This window comes from Mirounga angustirostris, unplaced genomic scaffold, assembly GCF_029215605.1.
Source record: "Mirounga angustirostris isolate CCGP_5_RB_7025 unplaced genomic scaffold, mMirAng1.0.hap1 SCAF_16, whole genome shotgun sequence".
Classification (NCBI taxonomy): Eukaryota; Metazoa; Chordata; class Mammalia; order Carnivora; family Phocidae; genus Mirounga; species Mirounga angustirostris.
In genome coordinates, this window is record NW_026991724.1 from 36,256,988 (window position 1) to 36,276,940 (window position 19,953).

A 19,953-nucleotide genomic window follows, 5' to 3' on the forward strand; every position below is an offset into this window, starting at 1 on the left:
CAGGGAGCCCGATGTGGGGCTCCATCCCAGGACCCTGGGATCATGACCCGAGCCGAAGGCTGACGCTTAACAACTGAGCCACCCAGGCACCCCTGGGTATGAGTTTTAGATTAAGTTTAGTCAGATAAATAACAACCTCTTCATTTTTAATTAGGGGAAGGAAAAAAACAAAAAATTTAAACCTAAACTTACTTTTCAAATTATTGTCTAAGGTAAGTTAGCAGGCAAAGGCTGATAAATAAGCCAAGAAGTCTATAAATGACATACTCACTTTTCGTTAAGAGAAAAAAGTGAAATGATTATTGCCAGTTGTCAGTACTTTTTATAAACTCAGTGATTGAACATTAATTTAGTAGTAAGTGGTCCTCAATTCTGAATTACTTGACAATGAAGGTTTGGTTTTGTTATTTCAGAAAACATTGTTTCTTACCTGCTAATCACTTAAAATTGCTCTACATTCATATATGGGACATGGCTTTAGGTTTTTATTTTGCCTTTGGTGGAAGAATGCATACCTTTATTTACCTCTGCCTATACTTTTAAGTTCTTACTCATACAGTTTGTATAATGATGAGTATATTCATTTTTAAGACTTTTTTGTAGACTCTTCTGACTTCTTCTAATTAAGACTGACTGATCTTAGGTCTGCTCCATAGTTGTCATACTAAGATTTCTTTCTTTCTTTCTTTTTAAAGATTTTATTTATTTGTCAGAGAGAGAGCACAAGCAGGGGGAGTGGGAGAGGGAGAAGCAGGCTCCCTGCTGAGCAAGGAGCCCGATGCGGGACTCAATCCCAGGACCCTGGGATCATGACCTGAGCTGAAGGCAGACACTTAACTGACTGAGCCACCCAGGCGTCCCTAAGATTTCTTTCCTTTGTACTCTTAGGATAATCCCATTTTTCTTCAATATCATTTTTTTTTTAACTCATGTATTTTTATTTCTAAAATAAATTTTCCAGAAAGTTGTTTCAGACCTGGAAAAATTTTTTCATAGAAGCTATGTGGTGGTACATTTCCTGTTTTCCATTGTGTGAAAGGCCTTTACTGTGTACTCACATTTATTTTTTTATTTTTATTTATTTTATTTATTTTTTTAAATGTTTTATTTATTTATTTGTCAGAGAGCACAAGCAGAGAGAGCTGCAGGCAGAGGCAGAGGGAGAAGCAGGCTCCCCGCTGAGCAGGGAGCCCGATGCGGGGCTCGATCCCAGGACCCTGGGATCATGACCTGAGCCGAAGGCAGACGCCCAACTGACTGAGCTACCCAGGCGCCCCTAGTTTTTTATTTTTAAAGATTTATTTTTTTGTTTTTGAGTGTGTGTGTGCACACATGCAAGTGGGGGGAGGGACAGAGGTGGAGGGAGAGAAACAATCCAAAGCCAACTCCCGGCTGAGGATGGAACCCATCCTGGGGCTTGCTCTCACAACCCTGAGATCATGACCTGAGCCAAAACCAAGAGTAGGACGCTTGGCTAAGTCACCTAGGAGTCCTGTACTCACATTTAAATGTCATTCTCATTCTTCCTTTCCATCTGAGGGCTCAAATCTTCAGTTTAGAGCAATTTTTACCTATTATTTCTTTTTTCTCTTCTGTCTTTTTCTCTTCCTCTTGGTATACTGATTGCATACTTGTTGGATGATGTATCAGGATTACCATCCACAGAGACTGACACTGGATTGGACAAATAGTTTGTGGGTTTTTTTTTTTCACTATTTAGTGAAGAAAGATGAAGTTGGCAGTACAGGACTGGTGATTCAGTGGTATCATCAAGGATCTAGGTTGGTCTCTTTCTTCTGTCCTGAGATTTGGCTTTCATCCTCATTGTTACAAGGTAGCTATTGTACCTCCAGGAATCTCTTAAGCATTCCAAGAAGAAGAAGTGGGAAGGGCAAAGGGGCAAAGGGACATGCCAGCTATGCTTACCCCCTTAAAAAAAAAAAATCGTGCTGGAAACCTTACCAATTCCACTTATTTGTCATTGGCCAGAACAAAAGTCCATGGCCACTTCATCTGCAGGAGGGTCTTTGAATGTATATATTTTAGCTGGGCCCAGTTCCCTCTTGATTAGCACATCCTGTTCTTTTTTTCTTTTTTAAAGATTTATTTATTTATTTGAGAGAGCGAGAATGAGAGAGAGAGAGAGTACACGAGAGGGGGGAGGGTTTTAGAGGGAGAAGCAGGCTCCTCGCCAAGCAGGGAGCCCGATGTGGGACTCAATCCTGGGACTCCAGGATCATGACCTGAGCCGAAGGCAGTCGCTTAACCAACTGAGCCACCCAGGCGCCCCTAGAACATCCTGTTCTTAATGAAGAAGGGAGAATGAATAATGGGTAGATAATTAGTAATTACATCATGGATGAGTATTGGATTTCTTGGATCTTTCTTTCATTTCTCTTCACTTACTGTCACCTATTCTCTCTCTCTTTTTTGGGGGGGGGGGTGTTCCAGGAAATTTCATTGATTTCCTTTTCTAGAGCTATAATTCTGTCTTTCAGAGGTGTCCGTTATTTAGCTTGTCTTTTGCACTTTAATTTTGAGCAGTTCATCTTGTTTTCTAATTTCTTCTTTTTTCCATTGAATCTTTTTTCATATTTTTGTGGTATGTTACACATAACATAAAATCAGTATTTTAATCATTTTAACGGTTTTATTTATTTATTTGAGAGAAAGACTATGATCGGGGGTAGGGGCAGAGGGAGAGGGAGAAGCAGACTCCCTGCTGAGCAGGGAGCTGAATGCTGGACTTGATCCCAGGACTCTGGGATCATGCCCTGAGCCAAAGGCAGATGTTTAACTGACTGAGTCACCCAGCTGCCCTGTATTTTAATCATTTTAAATGTACACTTCGGTGGCATTAAGTACATTCATATTGTGTACTTAACGATTACCACTATTAATCTTCAGGACTGTTTTCATCTTCCCAAACTGAAATGCTATACCCATTAAACAATAACTCTCCATTCCTTTTCCCTACTGCCCCAAGGCAACCAGTATTCTTTTTTCTGTACCTGTGAATTTGACTAGTGTAGTTACTTCCTATTTGGAATCATACTGCATTTATTTTTTGTGTCTGACTTGTTTCCTTTAGCATAATGTCTTTAGACTTCATGTTGTAGCTTGTGTCAGAATTGCCTTTCTGACTTTTGATAAGAGCCATTCTAATCAGTATTTGATTTGCATTTCTCTAATGATTAGTGATGTTGAACATCTTTTCATTTGCCTGTCTTCTGTCTATTCAAGTTCTTTGCTCATTTTTGAATTGGGTTGTTATTGAGTTGTAGAAGTTCTTTTTATTCTAGATATTAATCCCTTATTTGATAAATGTTATAAATATTTTTTCCCCGTTCCATGAATTGCCTTTTTTTACTCTGTTGATACTGTCCTTTGATGCACAAAAGTTTTTAATTTCGTTGAAATCCAAGTTGTCTATTTTTCTTTTGTTGCCTGTATTTTCGTTGTCATATCCAAGAAATCATTGCCAAGTCCAGTGTTATGTGAAGCTTTTCCCTTCTTTTTTTTTTTTTTTTAAGATTTTATTTATTTATTTGAGACAGAGAGAATGAGAGAGAGAGAGAGCACATGAGAGGGGGGAGGGTCAGAGGGAGAAGCTGGCTCCCTGCCGAGCAGGGAGCCCGATGCAACTCGATCCAGGGACTCCAGGATCATGACCTGAGCCGAAAGCAGTCGCTTAACCAACTGAGCCGCCCAGGCGCCCCGAAGCTTTTCCCTTCTTTTTGTTCTAAGCATTTTATAGTTTTAGCTGTAATATTTAGGTATTCCATCCATTTTGAATTAATTTTTGCATATGGTATAAACTAAGGGTCCAGTTACATTTTTTTTGTATGTGGATATCCAGTTTTCCCAATACAACTTGTTGAAAATATTATCTTTTTCTCCTTGAATCATCTTGGCATTGTTTTTGAAAATCATTGAACTGTATATTCAGGGATTTATTTCTGGGCTCTCTATTTTCTCTTGGTCTATATATCTGTCATATGGCAGTACCACACTTTTTTGATTACTGTAGCTTTGTAGTGAGTTTTGGAATCAGGAAGTATGAGACTTCTGGCAATGTTTTTCAAGATTCTTTTGGTTATTTCACATTGCTTGAGAGTCCATATGAATTTTAGGATTGAGCTTTCTATTTTTGCAAAAGAATCTTATTCTTAATGGTATAAAGTACAATCAGATGTCTCGAAGGTATGCATTAGAATGTTTTAAGATTATCTTGTTTTTTTTTTTTTTTAAGATTTATTTATTTGAGAGAGAAAGAGAGAGACAGGGCAGGGGAGGAACAGAGGGAGGCGGACAAGCAGACTCCACACTGAGCATGGAGCCTAATGTGGGACTGGATCCCATGACCCTGAGATCATGACCCAAGCTGAAACCAAGTGTCGGACAGGACACTTAGCCGAATGAGCCACCCAGGCGCCCCTATTTCTTTCATGTTTCTTGAACTACCTTTGTTCCTCCTGTTTTTTTTGTTGTTGTTGTTCCTCCTGTTTTAACTTGTTTCTTCTCTATTACACTTTTAATTTTCCTTAAATTGCTGGTAATCCTTAATTGCCTATTGATACTCATAAATGGTTTGATTTATCAGTGTAGATAACTTGCATGACTATCCTACACTGTTTTATTTATTTTTTATTTTTTTTTAAGGTTTTATTTATTTTTTGACAGAGAGAGACAGCGAGAGAGGGAACACAAGCAGGGGGAGTGGGAGAGGGAGAAGCAGGCTTCCTGCAGAGCAGGAAGCCCGATGTGGGGCTCCATCCCAGGACCCTGGGATCATGACCCGAGCTGAAGGCAGACACTCAACGACTGAGCCACCCAGGCGCCCCATATCCTACACTGTTTTAAAGGTCTATTTTGACTGTTGTCAAAATAATTTTGTCTGGAGTATAGTGAACAGAGTGTTGCAGTATGAGAGAAGAGTGGAGAGAGAGGCAAATGTCAGGTCTTATAGACACTTGTAGGCTTTGGTAAGGAAGTTTGACTTTATTTTTAAATACAATGAAAAGCTAATGAAAGATTTTAGAAGGGGAGCTATGCAGTTTGAATTTTTTTGAATTTTTTATTTTTTTTATTTTTATTTTTTTATTTTTTAAAGATTTTATTTATTTATTTGAGAGAGAGAGAATGAGAGAGAGCAAGCACATGAGAGGGGGGAGGGTCAGAGGGAGAAGCAGACTCCCTGTCGAGCAGGGAGCCCAATGCGGGACTCGATCCAGGGACTCCAGGATCATGACCTGAGCCGAAGGCAGTCGCTTAACCAACTGAGCCACCCAGGCGCCCTTGAATTTTTTAAAGATAATTTTGGCAGCTATGTAGGAAATGCATTTGGTTTGGATGTTGCCCATCAACATAGAGTGATGAAGAAATTGTGGATATATTTTGCAAGGAGTACCTGTGGACATTTGTGATGATATAAGAAGCAGCAGGCTGAGTCCCAGATAATTACAAATTATTTGGCTTTTGCAACTGGGTAATACTATTTACTAATATAATGAAGCTTTGGAAGAGGGAAAATCAAGAGTGATTTTTTGATACATATGAAATGGTTGTAAGATACTAGAGTGAAGCTGCTGGGTAGGCAGTCTGGAACTTTGGGAAGAGGTCGGAGTTGAAAGTATAAATTTTGGAACCATCATAAATCATAGAGTATAATGTTTGGATCTATGGATTATCTCGACAGAGTGTAAGTAAGAGAAGAGGGCTCAGATGAGAGTCCTAGGGCTTTAATATTAAAGATGAGAAAGAACCTGGGGGAGAAGACACCAAAAAGAGATAGAGAGGAATGACTGGTGAGATGGGATACCTGGAAACCTGAAAATCAAGTGAAGAATAATTTAAGGAAAAGAGTAGTCATCTTTTTGAATTTTTGAGAGATGGTATTAAGATGATTAGAGAGAGGTGCTGTTAGATTTGATAACAGAGATTTTTGCCCTTCTTGATCCATTTCATTGAGTGGGCATCTGTATTGGAGTGGATTGATTAGTGAATGGGAGGTGAGAAATTGAAGGCAGAAAGTACAGATAGCCCTTTTTTGAGAAGTTTGCAGAGATGGGTGGGTAGCCGGAGGAACAAACCTAAATTCATTGTTGAACTTGAAAAGGCATACTATAAAAAGCTTTACCTATCACTATTTCTTTCAACTTTTTTTTTTTGAGAAATTCTAAGCATACACAAGAGCAGAAAGAAAATGGCCAACCTGGCCCCATTTATACCCATGTTTACTCTTTCCCTTGCATATTATTATTATTATTATTATTATTATTATTATAAGATTTTATTTATTTGACAGAGCACAAGCAGAGGAAGAGAGAGGGAGAAGCAGGCTCCCCGCTGAGCAAGGAATCCGATGCGGGACTCGATCCCAGGACTCTGGGATCATGACCCGGGCCGAAGGCAGTTGCATAACCGACTGAGCCACCCAGGTGTCCCTCTTGCATATTATTTTTAAGCAAATCTCATATAATTTGTTATAAATGTTTCATTATATGTTTCTAAAAGATAGACCTTTAAAAATATAAGCACAATTAAAATTAACAGTAATTCCTTAATATTAAATCCCCAACTGGTGTTGATGTTTTCAGGTGTCTCATAAAAACTTTTTAAAAAAGTTTTGAAAAGGGTGCCTGGGTGGCTCAGATGGTTAAGCGACTGCCTTCGGCTCAGGTCATGATCCCAGGGTCCTGGGATCGAGTCCTGCATCGGGCTCCCTGCTCAGCAGGGAGCCTGCTTTTCCCTCTGCCTCTCTCTCTCTGTCTCTCATGAATAAATAAATAAAATCTTTAAAAAAAAAAAAAGTTTTAAAAAGCAGATTATGTAAGGTCCACACATTACGTATGGGCAATGTCTTTTTTAGCTCTCTTTTATCTATTGTTTTCTTTTTTTTCCTTGCAAATTGTATGTTGAAGAAGCTATCACATGTACATCTGGATGTGCTATTTGGGTCTTCATGGTGTAGGAATGTAGGATAACACATTTCTCCAGTGACTTATTTTTCCTGTAAATTGTAATTTGGATTCAAAAGCTTGATGGGATTTGATTTTCTTGATAAGACTACCTAATAGTTAGGTATTCTGTCAGGTGATACATAAAGTCTGCTTGTCTCTGTTTTTGTAGTGTTAGCAGCTATTTATGTTCAGCACTTACATCCTTTAGTTCATTTCTTGTTGAAAATGGTGATACTTGGGGTGCCTGGGTGGCTCAGTCGGTTAAGCGTCTGCCTTTGGCTCAGGTCATGATCCAGGGGTCCTGGGATCGAGCTCCACGTTGGGCTCCCTGCTCAGTGGGGAGCCTGCTTCTCCCTCTGCCTCTACCCCTCTCCCCCACTTGTGCTCACTTGCTCTCTCAAATAAATAAATAAAATCTTTAAGAAAAATGGTGATACTTTGATTTTATCATTCTTCATTTTTTAGCCACAGTAATTCTTAAATTAGAAACGTCTCTTTATCTGTCCTTTGGTTACCCAGTGAGTGGTACAGTTTGAATAGAAAAGGCAGGATAAATGCTTTATTCTTTCTATTCTATTTAAGCTTTCAAAATAGGGAGTTGGTTCTTTAGCATCTTCCTATGGTGGCCAAGTAGTTTTTGCTTGTGTTTTTTTAGTTTAATGTCATGTACTCGTAGTGTTAAGTATATTTGATGTTCCAGTTTATTATTACAGTTACTATTTGTGTTGATGCTCGAATTGTCGTAAAGTGGCCAGGGGGAGCCTTTTCAAGTTAGCCCTTTAGTCCTTTAACAAGACCCTGGTTGTCTTTGATAACTTCCCTGCAATCTGGAATAATTAAGTGTTCTTGCATCATCTGGTATATATCTGAGATTAGAATTAACTAATTCTCTAAGGGTATAGCATTTCGAAATAACCGTTACCATTTTACTTAAAAGTTTTTTTTTTTTTTCTAATTTTACACTAGCCTATTAAGCATACTTATATTACAATCTTTTGTTACCTTCTTGGAATATGAATTTTATCTATTTTGGCCCTTTACCATTGTGGTTTTACGTATTTGGGGAATTTTCTTTGTTGCTTTTGAGTTCAGGTATGTATTAAAGCAAGTTTTTTTTTTTTTAATTTGTTGTTTGCCTTATCCAACATTTTGAATTGTTTGGAGTGAGAAGGATGGCTTCTTGGCATTAATTAAATCACCATATTGAGTAAAGTTCCCCTTTTGCTATTCCATTTAGGGATCTGCATGCTCTGAGAATGTCAGAAATGATCTCATCTGTGGCTAAGTGAAAACTACTTATTACTTCCCTAGTGTTTTTATATTTTCTGTGGATGTTTTCTGTTTGCTTTTTATTGGTAACCTTAACGTATTATGACTAAGATCAGTTTTGCTTCTGTATATTTGACATATTTCAGTCTATAATTTGAGTAGGGGGCAAAAAGGAATGGAATTTCTAATACCTTACCATTTTTAGCTTGGAAGCAGAGAGAAGGAAAAAGGCAGAAAGATTGCTGTGAAATTGTGTGAACATGTAGGGGCTGAAATTAAAGGTGCCAAATAAAAAAACTGGTCTTGTTAAAATTCCTCCTACCTCATGAGTTAATGAGGATCTGAATTCTGTTGAATTTCTTTTTTTCCTGTGTGGGTGTGAGGAACGTAGATGTCATGGTTGTAGTTTTATAAAATATGCCAGGCAGCAAAAACTCTAGTGCTATTTAGAAAGAAAAAGAAGACAATGAGAACTTGGGCAAACAGTTCTTGCTAAGCCCTAAAATATATCACTTTTATTCATCCATACAGAAAACAAGCATGAGGCCAAGAGGAGGCGAACAGAGAGAGTTAGGCGAGAGAAGATAAATTCTACAGTAAATAAGGATTTAGAAAACAGAAAGAGGTCTCGAAGTAACAGCCATTCAGATCATATCAGACGAGGAAGAGGAAGACCTAAAACTGCATCTGCCAAAAAACATGAGGAAGAAAGAGGTATGAATAAATCCAAGCAGTTTTGTTTTTCAAGTATTAAATTTTTCTAGATCTTAATTAGATAGTAGTAAAGAAAGTGTTTGGTAGGCATTGAGCTCCTGGACTTAAAATCACAACTCCTATTTTAGTTTGAAAACATTTCCTCCAGGGTAGATGCTTGTTTTTTTTTTAAATCACAGAATTTAATTCTTATTGAAAAGCTATAAAGGCTCAAATTAGGTAAAATTCACCTTGCTATAAACTGATGATAGTAGAGTTCAGAGATAATAATTTGTATATGACAACCTAGAGAAGCCTGTTAAAATGGTTGTTTTTTTGTTTGTTTTTAAAGATAAATCTGAGTTCTGTTAGACTTATTTCCAACTGTTACACTATGAGTTTTAAAATTTAATATTGAAAGTATTCTTCAGTATGAATTTTTAAATTGCTCATTATGTCCTCCCTACTTTGAGGCAGCTTTTGGATAGTTAGGTAAATTCTTGGTCCAAAATATATTCATATTTCTCCTTATAGATTTTCTCCTTTCTTCTGATAAGTAGTATGTCTGCCAATAACTTGTTTTTAACACATTAACTAAAACTTCAGCTTCTCTTTTTATACATCTTCTAAAAAACCTTTTATCTGGAAAATTTCAGAGATGACACAAGAGTAGAGAGACTAGACTAGGATAATGAACCCCTGTATGGCCATGAATGAATATCTTTTACAATTGAGACTTTCAAGCCTGTAATTAATGGAAAAAAGGGATGGTTGCTCTTTATAATTACTTAAAAACATCTATCAAAATAATTTCATCTTCAGTGAAATGCATTTATAATTTATCTTGTTGGTGAGTTATGCTTTGCTTTTTCAGGCATTCAGTTTTAGATATTCAAGCATAAGTGTAAATTTCTTTTATTTTAGGCATTGAGACTTTTTTTTAACCTGTTTACCATTTCTATCTGCTTTGTATGCTTTTATTTTAGTAAAGTTATGACTGTTAGGGAAAATAACTTCACCGGTATAGCTGTCTTTAGCTTTTTCAGAGTTAATGGTGTCTTAGTATTGTATGGCTAAAGGAATAAGGCTTATATCATATTTGACTGTATTCTTTGAAGAATACTTAGATATTCCTTAATTCCTTGGGTAATAGTACTCCATTTTCTTTTTCCTTCTCTTACGCTGCTCTTCCAGAGAGTTTGAGTTATTTTCTAAATTTGAATGTGTTTTTTAACATGGGATGATCAGAAAAATCTATGCTAAAAACTGCTTCAGCAGGGAAACTAGGCAGGAAAAAAAACCAAAAAATCCAGAGAAATACTGCTTGGCCCAGAAAACAGGACATTCTTTTCAGTTGAAGTAAAGGGAGTATAACCCAAAGAATGGAGAAGGAATGCTTCTGGTGGTGAGTGAGAGGAGATGAGCAAACAGATAATGACAGTCTTTTAGTTGGGGAAATGAAATCTAGATAGTCGTTCTAGGAATCTGTATGTGCAGGTCTGAACTTTTATTCATGTTAACTTGAGAAAAGAATTTAGCTATCATTTTTTTCCCTGATATTTTGAGCTTATTAATAGAAAAGTTTTAAGCTATTTCTAGAGTAAGATATGCTTTTGATTTATTTTTAATACAAACAGGAAGGTGCTCATAGCAATTTTTGTAGAATAAACTGGAATCTTTTCATGTAGGCCATGGGGGCGGGGTGGGGAAGAGGTCAGCAAACTTTTTCTGTAAAGAACCAGATAATAAATATTTTAGGCTTTGTGGGCCATACAGCCTTCTATTGCTGCTACTCAGCCCTGTCGTTGTAGCTGGAGAGCAGCCATAGACAATATGTAAATAAATGGGCCTGGCTGTGTTCCAGTAAGACTTTATAAAAACAGGTGGCAGGCCAGATTTGACCTTGGGCTGTATTTTACCAACCCTTGAGGCAGACCATGTTCCCGAAATATAATATGGATAAGAAATATGAACTTTTGAAATCTCTATGTATTTTAGAATAGACTTCTTTCATATGCTTCTTAGTATTAACTAGCTATTTACTGTAATTCAGTTTTTATTGATTTCTTGCTCATAGGGTACTTGAAAACTTTGAAGCAAGCTTTACCTTTTGTAAGGACAGTTTATGTATAAAAAACACATCTTTAATTGACTTTGTTTTCTATATTTTGAAAAAGAATAGGAAGAAGAAAGAATGGAAAAGGAAAGCTTGTTAGACATCTAGATAGCAAAATATTTTTATACAATCATAAAAACAAACCATTAAACTTAAAAATTTTGGTTGGTTTAAGATAAGTTTTCATTTTATATGAGGGGAGTATGATTATTTTGAATATTAGTAAGGTAGGAGTGACATTTAGATTAAAATATAATGGGCAATTCTGAATATCTTATTATTATTATTTTTTTTTTATTCATGAGAGACAGAGTGAGAGAGAAAGGCAGAGGGAGAAGCAGGCTCCCAAGGAGCAGGGAGCCCGATGCGGGACTCGATCCCAGGACCCTGAGATCATGACCTGAGCCGAAGGCAGACGCTTAACCATCTGAGCCACCCAGGCGCCCCTGAATATCTTATTAATGAACATACAAGATTTATGTAGAGTTCAAGTTCAAGTTGGTAGATTGAATAACCACACCATGCTCTCCATCATCCTTAAATCTTAGTAATATTATAGTAAAGGGATTTTTTTTTAAAAGGACCAAATTTCACAAGGACAAGGAATGGGAAAAGCAACAGAATTCTAGAAAGTGATAACTGCTTTAGTAGACCCATGAAATCTAAACTGTCAGCCCCTTTGGGAAAAACTAATAAAAAAAAATGATTTTTATTACACAGCTGCCTTAAGGTCAGGAATTTGTGCATCAGTTATGTCTGGAAGTGTAGAGGTGAAGGTGAGGCTAAAAATGAGATTGTTTGGAAGTCTGTTTCTTAATGGCCTGCTAGGGCTGTTTACCTCATTTTCCCCTCCTTCCAAATTTATCCTTTCAAAAAGAGAAAACAGTCTCTGTGATTTAATGGAACACCAGGTGTCACTGAGGGCAGGGATACTATATTGAGATCAGGAAGATTACGTGAAAATTGGAGATAGTAAATACTGAGTTCTGTGGTCAGGCTTGGATCTTCGAGGTAGGAGAATTAGCAGTATCTTCTCTAGGAAATCTGAAAAACCCAAGAGAAAGGGCCTAATATAAGGAACTTTCATTAGGGATTTCACAAATGGCCCAGTCAGATCATCCTAAATTGGTGATCACAGTCAAGCTCCACAGATAGGTATGAGCTCATCATCTTTTTGGACCCCATTCTTAAATATGAGCATATTATCAAGAATTACTCAGATATACAGAAGAAAGCATCTATATGAAAGGCTAAGACCAAACAACAGGGAAAAAACAATAACTTGGATAAAACAGGATTTTGCAGGAAAGAGAAAAACTTAAAACTATTGTTAATGTTTTTAGCAAGAGAAGATATTGTAGTCATGAAACAAGAACAAGATGATATTTAAATGGAAAAGCAGGTACAAAAAAGTACCTAGAAAATGAACTTTAAAAATACAAATCTAAAAAAATACGTGTGTATATAAAGATTGCAGAAATGAAAAACTTTTAACAGGTTTATTGACAGAATTAAAGAATTGTACCAGAATGCAGAGAAATAGAAAAAGAGATGAAAGGGGCACCTGATGGCTCAGTCGATTAAGCATCCGACTCTTGATTTCGGCTCAGGTCACGATCTCAGGGTGGTGAGATTGAGCCCCATGTCAGGCTCTGTGCTGAGCGTGGGAAGCCTGCTTAGGATTCTCTTTCTCCCTCTCTCTAGGAAAGAGAGAGAGAGAGAGAGAAAGAAAGACAGAAAAAAAAAAAATAGAATGGGAAAGATAAGAAATTTAGAGGACCAGTTTGAAGTCAACATCTATAAATAACTGATGTTCCAAAAAGGAACATAGAAGATGGAGGAGAAGGAAGTCATCGATGAAATAATTCAAGAAATTTTTCCAAACCTGAAGGACATTGAGTTTCCACATTGAAATGGTCCACCAAATTCCCAGACCAGTGGATGGTTAAAAGTAGAGATTATGCCAAAGCCTATCATCATAAATCCTATCTCTTTGGTTAAAGGGAAACTCCTTCAAGTGCTCAGGGAAAAAAGAGCAAGAAAAGAAAGTGGTATTTGGAATTAATACAGTGGACTAGTACCCAGCAAGGAACAAACTACTCATATATGAACAGACAGCATCAATGAATTTTAAAAACATGTTGAATGAAAGAAGCTAGACACAAAACAGTTCATGCTAGATGATACCATTTATATGAAGTCTAAGAACAGGCAAATGAATCTGTGGTGATATAATCAGAACAGTAGTTGCTGATGAGGTGGGGAGGAATTGACTGGAAAGGAGCATGAGGAATTTCCTGTATCTTGATTGTGGTGTGGGTTATGTAGATGTATATTTTGTCAGAACTCATCCAATTGTACTTTAAGATCTGTGTATTTCACTGTATGTAAATTTAACAATAACGTTTTAAATAGCTGTAAAAAAAAGGTATTGGCTCTTTTTAAAACAGTGGCACCATTAGTTGGAAGCCAATTTTTTGCCTTCGTACTACTCAGGAAATCTAGGAGTCTTTAGTCAACCACACTGTGAATTAGCATGAAGGTAGACTAATGATACTTTCTAACATTCAGGGTCTCAAAAAATTTGCTACCTGTACTCCCTTTCTCAGGAAGCTACTACAAGATACCTGGCATCAAAAGGAAGAAGTAAACCAAGAAAGTGTCCTGGGATCCAGGACACAGGGTCCAACTCAAGAGAAAGATGTTTATATCCAGCATGATGTTGAAGAGAGATCTTGATGATAATTGTGTATCAGGTCTAGAAATCAACCATTTCAGACTGAGCAGAAGACTTGGAGAGACTTATTCAAGAAAATAAAATTGATATAATATCTAGTATGTGTAAACATTCTAAAAGATTTGTACAACTCATTAGTAATGAAAACTAAGCTGATGGAGAAAGAATCTCAGGAAAAAAACAATGTGAAGGAAAAGTGAAATCATTTACATAGTCAGAAGAATAATGTAAACATTGAATATTGATCTCCCCTAAATTGTGATGTAATTGTAATGGGAAGATGGGATAGGAAGAGTATGGGGCTTAAGATACGGAAAACAATAAAATACTAACTTTTCATGGTGGAAGATTAATTAATAATGCCTAAAATCAAGAAGTGGACATAAAAATGTTGCTTAGAGAGGTAAAAAATGAAAAGAAACAACTGAAAAAAAGTAGTTGCACTTGGAGTATGGGAAACAGGCATGAGAGAAGGAGGACTTCCATATTTTGTAACAGGTTGAATAAAAATGATTTGACTCTATATATTTAACTTTGATTAAAAAGTCAAAACAAAAAAAGACAAAAGTATGATCGTAGAAGAGTCTGAAAAAAGAAGTTGGCAGAATACACAAAGATGTTTATTGTGATTTTAGCTGGCTCTGGGATAATATAGATGGGTTTTATTTTCTTTTTTTGTTTTTCTGTACTTTTCAATTTTTTTTTTTTAAAGATTTTATTTATTTATTTGAGAGAGAATGAGATAGAGAGAGAGAGCACATGAGAGGGGGGAGGGTCAGAGGGAGAAGCAGACTCCCTGCTGAGCAGAGAGCCCGATGCGGGACTCGATCCAGGGACTCCAGGATCATGACCTGAGCCGAAGGCAGTCGCTTAACCAACTGAGCCACTCAGGCACCCTGTACTTTTCAATTTTCTACCATGAACTTGGATTGCATTTGTAATTAGGAGAGGGAAAAATAGAATTAAATGTTGGTTATTCTTATTTTCTATAGCAGGGCTAAGGTAAAGAAGTTAATATATTCATAAAGGCACTATTGGTGTTCAGAAGGGACCATCTTTCGGGTGAGAAAATTCATTTTGATTGGATAGTAAGCTCATCCTAGTGAAGAGAAAGAAATACTTGAGATTTTTACAGAAATGATATAGATATTATAGACAGTGTGTGTGTGTGTGTGTGTGTATATATATATATATATATATATACACAGTTTCCATTTAGTTCATGGCATTTCAATAACTCCTTTGTGTCATTTTTAAAAATTTCCAGTTTAGTAGCATGATACTGTATAACATGTAATATATGTTGTTAGTATTATGTATATTTATTGTCATCTAAAGAGATACTTGAAAGCCTCAAAAGTATTTTTTGATTACCACGTTTACATTAAGCTTTCTCTTTTTCTTTTAACAGAGAAACAGGAAAAGGAAATTGACATCTATGCTAACCTCTCTGATGAAAAGGCTTTCGTGTTTTCAGTCGCCTTGGCAGAAATAAATAGAAAAATTATCAATCAAAGACTTATTCTCTGATATTTGTCTGCAAAATATGTTGATACTGTCTTCAGGATTACATCAGCAAATTCTCAAACAGTTGTGGACTCTCAGGAGCATTCTGACTGCATCAATAAGGGCCACTGATTGTTTTTTTTTCCCTGTCATTTAGCCTGTGCCACACTTTGGGAGCAAAGCTGTAGGCTTGGACTGTTCTGGGATTTCCTTGTTTACCAAGGAGTATTGTCAGTGTTTTGTGTTTGGGATGTAAGTATATTTACCAAAAACAAAAAAATAAACAAAAAACAATGGATGGCTGTTAAAGGATAAAGGAATAGAGATGGGAGTGGAAGAATGAAAACTAGGGAAATAAAATGCTTGATAGTTTTCAGGTTTGCCACCAGAGATGCAATATTTTAAGTACTTTGAGAAAGAGTGACTTTTAAAAATATTATATTTCAGATTTTCAGCATTAACAGATTGCATATATACAGTTCATTTACTTTTAATAAATTGGCAATTGATATTTTATTGAATGGGGAATTAAGAATATAAACTGTACATTTTGTCTTAAATTGATTTTTTCTTGGCCTTTATTTTTATGACTTAAGGTATGAGTTATATTTTGGGAGATACTTTCTAGACATTTGGGAAGTTTGGGTGCTATATGAAGAAAAACATTTAAGGATATATCATACTTCAGATATAGACATCTTGTTTTCTTGAATGTAATTTATTTATTGGTTAAAAATACCTTTTCTGCTCTCAAGATGGTGCCTGTTAACCTAAACATAAAATATATTTATTACATACAAAATATTTCTTAGGTAGCCTCTTTTAAGCAGTAATGTTTTATCTGAATGGATGTTCATTTATACATACAGATAATTATTTAAATTGTTACTTAATCTCTGGAAAAAAAAATAAACCTTAATATTGAAACTAATAGATTAATAGTGTGGTATAAGTTTTTGTTCTGTGAAGTTTGTGAAATACACTTAAATTCTTAATTTTTCTAGTAGTAAGTGATAACTGTTTATAGTTGATTTATACTAAATGCTTTTGCATTTTTGTTTTTCAATTTAATATTAATATTCAAACTTGACAGTAATTTCCCTTATTTCAGGTACCCCCCACCCTCACCCCAGTGGCTGAATCTGTTTGGAAGTCCAGAAGTCTTATTAGGGAAGGTACTCATCAGTTAGATTTAGCCTTAAGAGAATTTCCCTTTGAGTTTCAGTAGTTGCATTGTCAGCTTCATCCTGCCTCTCTCATCACCTCTCAAAAGAAAAAAAGATTCACATGTTGTCCTACTTTATCTAAATTGTAGCCAGCACAGGGAGCTTAAGAGGTACTCTAGGCAGGAAGTAGAATTTTTTTTCCCCACAATCCTTGTATTTACCTATAGGTACTACTACAATTATCTTGTATGCATTTTAAAGCCCTAGTAATAAAGTTTATTCCCAAGAATGCTAATGTGATTTTTATCTTTGAAATATAAGAAAACTATTTTCATTTTGACAAGAAAATATAAAAATAATATCTAAAAATGCTTTTGAGTATGTCCTCAGAAAAAGGAAGGCTTATGGAGTAGGCATCTCTATAAAGAACTATTGATGTCAGAGTCTATCCATTTAAAGCTGAAGACCCTTAGAGGAAAGTCATGTTAGAATAGTCATGGATACAATAGGGAAGGAGACTGGTGACGAGGCTGGAACTTACCGTGTAAAGAAGTAATTTATTTCAGATGCTCATGATGTTAAATCATTGGCTTATTTAAAAAGTTCTTTGGTAGAGGGGCAAATTAGGCTTTCTCCTATTTGTGATGTAACCTATTCAGGAAATTTCTCTAAAAATTGTGTTCTCTGATATTTTTATAAGCTGTCTCATAAAGCTGAATTTGTCTAAAAATGTTGTAATGGTCTTGGAACATACTACTTGTCATTCACTGGTGTTGAAGAAACTAATAAGAAAGAGGTTTCATAAGAAACCTCTTAGATGTCCTAAGAGCATAATTATAATAATTTAATTACATAATCCAAAGTTTGTTGTGCTTTAATACCTATAAATGATATGATTATTCAGAATGCCTTAAAATGATTCTATAATTAGATAAATGTGAACAAGATTAAATAAAAGGTATTTGGGAGTTGTTAGGCCGAACTATACAAATTCGTATGTTTATCTCCCCACCCAATCCCACTGTATTCCAAAATGTTTTGGGGGAGGCACTTAAGATTTTGAGATTTAATTTTGTTTTTTTAATTTATTTTATTTTATTTATTTATTCTTTTAAAGATTTTATTTATTTATTTGACAGGGAGAGACACAGCGAGAGAGGGAACATAAGCAGGGGGAGTGGGAGAGGAAGTACGCTCCCTGCGGAGCAGGGAGACCGATGTGGGGCTCGATCCAGGGACTCCAGGATCATGACCTGAGCCGAAGGCAGTCGCTTAACCAACTGAGCCACCCAGGCGCCCCCCAATTTTGTTTTTTTAAACATGAACATTTCTTAAATTATTACAGGCAGAGAAGCCTTAGGTTACTATGTTCAATGTAAGGTATTTAAAAGTAAGGAAATACTGCAAATTATTTCTTCTGTAGCAGTCAGTGTTTGAAATGACCAAACATCTTGAGACAGTTTATATTATGATGAAATAAAATTTAAAATTACAAATAACTTAAAAATTTAGCCAGAGTAAATTGACACTTCTTGAAATTTCAAAAGTATTTTAAAAAATAAAATGTGACATTTGTGGTGTTCCCTAAAAGTAACATGTGTTTTCTCTGAGATAAGAATTCAAATTGAAAAGTGTTTGACTTTCTAAACGCTGGTAATTGCATTTGATTCTCTAATTCTGACTGTAAAAATGTCTTAGTGATACATGTAATTTTTACTTTCAACCTGCATATGTTTATCCTTTAGATTTGGAGAAATTAAGCTCTTTGCATACTTTATATGAAAGTATTAATCAGGTGCCTGGGTGGCTCAGTCGGTTGAGCGTCTGCCTTCGGCTCAGGTCGTGATCCCGGAGTCTCAGGATTGAGCCCCTCGTCAGGCTCCCTGCTCAGTGGGGAGTCTGCTTCTCCCTCTGACCCTCCCCCCTCTCGTGCTTTCTCTCTCTTGATCTCTCTCTCACAAATCAATAAATAAAATCTTAAAAAAAAAGTATTAATCAAATTTGCTTCTGCATACAAAAATATGTTCTATATAGAATTTTTAAATTTTGGGGTTTTTTTTTCCATCTTTATTATTATAAGGCTTGTTTTTACATTTGGTGATATATACACACACACACACACACATTACATACACACACACGTACACACCTATTTTACTTTTTCTAGTTACTTTGTGCTGTTTTTTATTTTATTTTATTATTTTTTTTAAAGATTTTATTTATTTATTTGACAGAGACAGAATAGCGAGAGCAGGAACACAAGCAGCGGGAGCGGGAGAGGGAGAAGCAGGCTTCCCCCCCAGGAGGGAGCCCGATGTGGGACTCAATCCCAAGACCCTGGGATCATGACCTGAGCCGAAGGCAGATGCTTAACGACTGAGCCACCCAGGCGCCCTACTTTGTGCTGCTTTAATCACTTAGTTTATTAATAGTGTTCATTGCTCAAAGATTACAACTATAATAATGAGTATCCTAACATACAAAGCAAATGCTCTGGAATGAAAAGTATGAGACATATAGAGGCTCTAGGCTGGACTGGAATAATTCTTTTTACCATAGTCAAAAATTTTCCTTTTGTATTATTAAGGAATCTTTTACCCTCTTATTGTCGAGTGTCTCTCCCCTCCCCTTAATGTTTTATCAGTGTGTTTTTTATTTCTTTCCCTTATTACACTGGCAAGGACCTCAGTACAATGTTGAAAAAGAAAAGTGAGAAGAGGAAGATCCTTGCCCTGATTCCAGTTGTGGGAGAAACATACTCAGTCTTACACCATTAAGTATGATGTTAACTATAGGTTTTTGTGTTGTAGAATACCCCTTCTTTTTTTTTTTTTTTTTTAAGATTTTATTTATGGGGCGCCTGGGTGGCTCAGTCATTAAGCGTCTGCCTTCGGCTCAGGTCATGATCCCAGGGTCCTGGGATCGAGGCCCGCATCGGGCTCTCTGCTCAGTGGGAAGCCTGCTTCTCCCTCTCCCACTCCCCCTGCTTGTGTTCCCTCTCTTGCTGTGTCTCTCTCTGTCAAATAAGCGAGAGAGGGAACACAAGCAGGGGGAGTGGGAGAGGGAGAAGCACGTTTCCCACGGAGCAGGGAGCCCGATGCGGGGCTCGATCCCAGGAACCTGGGATCATGACGTGAGCCGAAGGCAGACGCTTAACGACTGAGCCACCCAGGTGCCCCTAGAATACCCCTTATTAAATGGGGGAAAATCCCTTTTCATTTGCTGAGAGTTTTTATTGTGAACATTTGTTAAATTTTGTCAGATGGTTTTTTCACGTAAATTGAAAAGATTTTTTTTTCCTTTAGAATGTTAATATGGTGGGTCACGTTGACTGATTTTTGATTATTGAAGCCAGCCTTCCATTTCTGATACAAATCTTACTTGGTTGTGTTGTTGTTGTGTTACTGTTTTTATATACTGATGAATTCAACTTGACTTAATTTATCAAGGATTTTTATGTCTATGTTCATAAGGTATATTGAACTGTAGTGTTTTTGTATTTAT

General features: G+C 36.3%; 1 protein-coding gene across 3 annotated transcripts in view; it reads left to right on the forward strand.

The window, feature by feature from the left end:
• Nucleotides 1-16,214, forward strand: part of LOC123856027 (UPF0547 protein C16orf87) — a 29,341-nt gene extending 13,127 nt beyond the window's left edge. Inside the window, exons 3-4 of one of the 3 annotated variants that reach the window (XM_064581543.1) lie at nt 8,763-8,945; nt 13,650-15,155. In XM_064581543.1, coding sequence (XP_064437613.1) covers nt 8,763-8,945; nt 13,650-13,690 — 224 coding nt within the window. In that variant the 3' untranslated portion in view covers nt 13,691-15,155. Of the gene's footprint in view, nt 1-8,762; nt 8,946-13,649; nt 15,156-15,188 lie in introns of those variants that run through there. The other 2 variants (XM_064581542.1, XM_064581544.1) reach the window with 2 other exon arrangements.
• The last annotated feature ends 3,739 nt before the right edge of the window (nt 16,215-19,953 follow it).